The sequence below is a fragment of the Bos grunniens genome, chromosome 9, assembly GCF_055505025.1.
Source record: "Bos grunniens cultivar Pamir isolate PY7600 chromosome 9, Bosgru_T2T1.0, whole genome shotgun sequence".
Classification (NCBI taxonomy): Eukaryota; Metazoa; Chordata; class Mammalia; order Artiodactyla; family Bovidae; genus Bos; species Bos grunniens.
Window position 1 is genome coordinate 27120495 of NC_141173.1, and position 6000 is coordinate 27126494.

Here is a 6000-nt window from a genome sequence, read left to right on the forward strand (position 1 = left end):
ACCCACACTGTATTTATATTCAATGCTTAAGTGCTACATGATATTGTCACTCTGTTTACACCTCATCATATGCTACCTTGTATTGTTCATGTGTACACATCTTGTACACACAAGGGAGCTTCCTTGGAGTAGAGCCCATAGTTTGGGAATGTCTGAATCCCACCACGGGGCTTTGTCCATGGCTATCTGCTTGACTGTTTGACAGGGACATCCTAGAAACAGCCACAGTGAGAAGCGGGCTTTCCTCCTGTTTGAAGTATCTGTTTGCGGATAAAGCACGAAAGAGACATCACAGACTCTCACAGGCGCTTGGATAATCTCAACCATCTTGGCCAAGTCACTGCTTGTGTAACATTCCATTCTGTCTAAATTCCCCTTCGCGTTTTCCACTGGGCAGGGTACACACTTTCAGTCTAGACACAAGCACAGATTAGCCACAATACACAGAGGAACTGTAGTGTGAAATCCTGTTTAGTTCCCTTCAGCCAAAGTTATTAAACACTGTTAGGAGGAAGGATACCAACATGAGTCTATCAGACACAGGGGCTCTAAGAAAGACACTGTCTAGTCACACAGACATACGGAACAACTTCAGTGCATGCAAGACACGCAGAAGTGTTTGAAAGTATATAAGCCGTGGCCTGGAGGGTGAGGGAAGGCTTCACAGAGAAGTTGGCACCTTAACAGCCCAGGGTTTTGAAAGATGAATAGGCCCAGGACAATCAGACATGGGATCAAAGGGCATTCGAGATTGTGCAAAACACTGGCAGAAACCTAACAGACTGAAAGCTGCTAGAAGGACGCCTTCACCACCAGGGAAGGAAAGCCGGTCAACTGCACTCTTCAACTTTCCAAGAAAAAAAACAAGCTTTCAAATAAGCAACTGAGGAGGAAAGTTTCACCAGTGCTTGTTAAGCCTCTTAGCCTTGCTTTGCTTTGTTTTGCTTTTTCTGTTTCGTTCCTTCTTAAAGAAATAAAGCATTCTGCTGGCTTAAAACTTCAGTGAGAAAAAGTACTTCAACTTTACTGTGGAAAAGGAAACTGAAAAGTGACCCAGGGGCAAGGAATACATAATTAATAACACTTTTCTTTGGATTACCTGAAAGTAGCAAAATTTCAAATTCAGGAATCACTCATTGCAACCCTTCTCTCCACTAACTCAATACATATTTATTTTATGCCCACTATTTGTCAGTTTCTGGAATACCAGGCCTCTGAAGCGCGCTCAACTGCCCTCCTCTTTGAGCAAGCTCCTTGCTCGAAATCTAATAAAATAAATAGAAGAGGACAATGCATTCATACCCTGTTCCTTCTGTGGTGGCCAATCAAAGCCCAAAGCTCACCCAGAGTTAAATTCCAGTAGAGCTAACCCACGAAGACAAACACACTTAAATATTCTAAGGGCAACAACCGAGATGTAAGACACTGATAGACGTCCTTGGTAAGGGCGCTCATCACCTCTTCCGGTGAGCAGTGAGCTGGCGAGCGGGATTTCCTGGCCACGGATTTGGAAAGCTGAATGGGGAACAGAGGAGGGTCGGAGGGGTGAGGTTACCTGGGAGCTCAGGTAGACTCTGAGGCACTCCTCGCATACGGCCTTCTTGCAGCAGGGCAGGGGCTTGATGGGCTTGTCTTCCAGGCACACCCGGCACATCAGCACCATGAGGGGCGCATAGGGATCCCCGACCCCACCCAGGTCGGAGTAGGGTGGGGCTCCCAACAGGCTGGGCACGGAGAACGGCTCCGGCGCCAGGTAGAACTCCAGCTCGATACTGCCGCCGTCGGGGGACAAGGGGTCCGCTGGGAGCGACAGCTGGGGGCTGGGGAAGGAGGAGGGGGTGCTGGGAGGGTTGGTCACCGGCGGAGCCCGAGGTGGCGATGCGGGCAGCGAGAGCCGCTCCGCCGAGGGGACCTCGGACAGGTCGTTCTCCACGCAGAACACGGAGCAGAACACTTGTCTCTTGGCCGGGGGCGGGCGCCGCGGGCCCAGCACGTCCAAGACCAGTCCGTCCGGGGCCCCGACGTGGACACGGGTCGGGGGCTCAAGCTCCTCGCCGGGGGGCGCCTCCTGCTGTTCATCCCCGCTCTCGTTTCGCTCCCCCGTTTCCTCCTCCTCCTCGGCCAGCTGCTTTTGCAAAGCCTGCGGGTTGAGGGGCCCGGGGAGAGCCAGTCCCGCGGGCTGCCCGGGTGCCCGGCTCTTGCTCCAGCTCGGGGCCCCTCGGCTCTCCGCGGGCTCCGGGGCTCCGGCGTCCGCGCAGCCGGAGTCGCTTCCGCAGCCGCCGCCGCTCGGCTCGGCGGAGGCGGCGCGCGGCCCGGGCGCCCCGGCGCTGTGCCCCGGCGGCCGCGGGGGCTCCGGGGGGCCCGCGGCGTCGCCAGCGGGGATCCGCGCCTCCAGGGGCCCGCCGGCACCGCTCACCGTGCTCTGCTCCTCGCCCATCGCCGCCCGCGGCCCGAGCCGCCGCTGCCCATCCAGCCGCCGGGACCCCCACCCGGCGCCGGCGGGCAGCGGGGGCAGCGGCTCGGCTCGACTCGGGGCTCCGCTTCTGCTTCCGGGTCCCTCCTCCGAGGCTGGGACGCCCCGAGCTCCCTCCAGGGAGCCCGTGCTCCCGGGCGGCGGCGCGCGGGGAGCCCGGCCCGGCCTGCTGCTGCTCCTCCTCCCGGTCCGCCCGCGCGGCCGGGCACCGCCTCGGGGGCACCGAGGGCCGCTCGCTCCGGCCGCCGGCGCGCGCGCCCCACATGCAGGTCGGGGCGGCGCCGCGGCCCCCGGGAGCCCCCGTGCGGGACAGAAGGGTCCGGAGGGAGGAGACCGTCAGTTCCGCGCCATCGCCGGTCCCCGCTGCGGGCCAGGCGGCCGGAGGGCGGTGGTCACAGGGTCGAGGGGCCTGTGGCGCCGCAGCGGCGCGCACCGGGAGGGGCAGCCCGAGCGCGAGCCAGCCGCCGCGGCCCCTGGGGGAGAGGCCGGAGCGCGCGACCTCCCGCTCCCGCGCCTCGTGCTTCACCTAGAGCCCTCCTCGCCGCCCCTCACCCCACCCCTTTGGCGCACACCTCCCCACACGTACACACGCGCGCGGCCACCGCGCGCTCACTCACGCACACCCCGAGTGGGTGTGATCTCAGACCGGGATGCGCTCCCGCGCCCGGAGTTCACACTCGGCCTCCACCAGACACCCTCCGGAGCCCGCAGGCTGCCCCTCGGGCTACACTCGGAGGAGAACTTCCTACAAAACTCTCTTTACTGAAAGCGGGAACCAGAAAAATCCTGGCTACTTAGGATTTTGCTTTCGCTTGTTTCTCTTGAGTTCGTCGGATTTGAAATTCTCCGAAGATGGGGTTCAGAAAAACAACGCTAGGAATTCTTAGTTCAAAATGCTGTATATACAACTCTGCTTTCTGCTTAATGAAGTAGAAAAGATGTTTGAAACCTACACATGTGCCAAAAAGTACGTTTAACCTTGAGCGCTGGTAAATAACCAGGTTTATCCCCTTTTCCTCCTTTTCAATGTCCTCTTAGGAACTTTTTTTAACCCTTGAGTAGTCCAAAACGGGTAGCCTTAATTAAGATAGTAAGATGGTCTGGCCTAATTAATAAACCAGATTATTGGTGAAAATCATGAAAAGTTTTATTAGCATAACCATATTTATCCCCCAAACTGTTTCCAAGACAACAGTTATATTTGAGCCAGAACTTAATTATGTGTTGATCTATCTTTATTTTCCAGGAAGTATTAGTCACCCAGACTGGTGCGTTTTAGTTCCCTAAAGCCAATGAAAACATTTTTGGGAAGCCAACCTTTGTTTTTTTTCATCTTGAGAGGGAATTCAATTTACACGTTCATGTAATAGGAAGGGGCTATGAAGTGTGTAGACTTTTTTGTCTTGAAATTGTTAATGGATTGTTCTATATTTTCCAAATCAGATACAAATGATAGAAATGTGATTAGGTACCCAGGACTAAGAGTTTCCCAGGTGGCTCAGTGGTAAAGAATCCATCTGCCAATGCAGGAGACACAAGAGAGGCAGGTTCAATTCCTGGGTGGAGAAGAAATGGCAACCCGCTCCAGTATTCTTGCCTGGGAAATGCCATGGACAGAGGAGCCTGGTGGGCTAGAGTCCACAGAGTCTCAAAAGAGTTGGACATGAGTTAGTAATTAAACAACAGCAACAACAAAACTCTGGCAAGAATGATAAAAATAGAAAGTGAAAAACAACCATCAATAAAATCAAGAATGAGATAGATGACATCACTTCTTATGCAGCAGTCATTAAAAGGATAATAAAGTACTACAGACAATAATATGCTCATAAATTTGACAGTTTGGAAGAAGCTAATTCTTTGAAAAATTAGTGCAACTCAGCCGTAATTGAGCACATATAAACATGCAGGACTAAGAAAGCAGAGTAACACTAAAGAACACTTCTATCACATGTGTGTGATGTTCAGCAGCCCCACAAAGCTGTAAGTCTAATCAGTCGGTCTAAATGCCACCTCGTTTGTCAGTTCAACTCAAGAATGAAGAATTTGGGACTCCCCTGGTGGTCCACTGACTAAGACTGAGCTCTCAATGCTGGGGCCCTGGGTTTGATCCCTGGTTGAGGAACTAGATACAACGTGTCACAGCTAAGACCCTGCACAGCCAAATAAATAAATTAAAATAAATATTGTTTTAAAAAGGAATGAAGAATTCTTATTTGAAAGATTAAATGTTATTTAGGGGTTTTTTTCATCGTGGCTCATTGATTTCCTGATAACTGCTGTTTTTTCCAAATAATCCTAGTGTTTATTGCTTTAAAGGCAAGGACAAGAAGCCCACATATATGTGTCTTTTCTGTAGGCCATCTGATAACTACTTTTCTGTTCTTTCTAAATAGATATAAGAGTAATCCATGTTTTCTAGATGACAGTAGTCTGAGGGTAAGACCAAAGTAACAATAATGGATACAAAAAAGTATATCTCTACAGTGTCTACAGGAATCAAACCCCTCACAATCTTCCCATAACTTTGGGACCCCCTCTCCTACAGATGTTTGTCATAGGTGTTCCAAAAACATGTTCCTGCAGTGTCCACCCTTTCGTTTCTTATTCCTCAGATTCAGTTCACTGAAAGTGGCTTTCCTTGACACTGAATCAAGTCGCTGCTGGGATTCTTGAAGGCTGCCTTGGCAGCTCTGCAGCCCTTCTCCTTACCATGACTTCCTTCCATAGGATTCATCTGGTGTTTTGTAAAAATAGAACCACGGCATACCAGCCTCTAGACAGACTCAGACTTGAATCAGACCTGGGCCCAGCACCCCTGGTCTTTAATTTGGGACCCATGGGACACCAGCATCATGGAGTTAAAATGCAAAGTTAATATGATGATCCTACTATCAATTTCCCCTGAAATAAAACACATGAAGCAGCTATGATGATTGTGCTGATAGGATTCATTAAATATATGTATATACATATAGGTTGAAAATATAGCTACCATTGTGAAAATTTCACTTATCCAAGGCAAGCTTAGTATTCTCAGACTCAGACCACCTGCTCCATATCAGGCTGTATACAGTTGTTAGCACAATATGAACCCTATCACCAGTATTCTGCCATTGAATTGAATTTTTGAAGTCGCTCAGTCGTGTCCGACTCTTTGTGATCCCAAGCACTGTAGCCTACCAGGCTCCTCTGTCCATGGAATTGTCCAGGCAAGAATAATGGAGTGGATTGCCATTTCCTTCTCCAATTCTGCCATTACCAGGTTCAACTTTCAGTGTTTTGTAATTTGCAATGAGCTGTGCACCTTCCCTAAAACCAGCACTTGATTATTGGGATACAGTACTGACATAGTCAACTGCTTTAGATCATTACTGAGCGTTATTTTTTCTATTACCACCTTTCCTGTACTGGCTTTTAAACATGACTTGCTCCTGCTTCCTTGGAAAATTTTTTTCAGGCTATAGTTTGATAATTAAACAGCTAATTTTGTTAATTTATTAGAAAATGTTATGAAAAATAAGAAA

General features: G+C 50.5%; 1 protein-coding gene across 2 annotated transcripts in view; it reads right to left on the reverse strand.

Moving 5' to 3' along the window:
• The window catches only part of RNF217 (ring finger protein 217), a 123942-nt gene extending 121360 nt beyond the window's left edge, over positions 1-2582 (reverse strand). For both annotated transcript variants that reach the window (XM_086317020.1, XM_086317021.1), the window contains exon 1: positions 1556-2582. In XM_086317020.1, the coding sequence (XP_086173146.1) occupies positions 1556-2437 (882 nt within the window). In that variant the 5' untranslated portion in view covers positions 2438-2582. The remainder of the gene's footprint in view (positions 1-1555) is intronic.
• Between the last annotated feature and the right edge of the window lie 3418 nt (positions 2583-6000).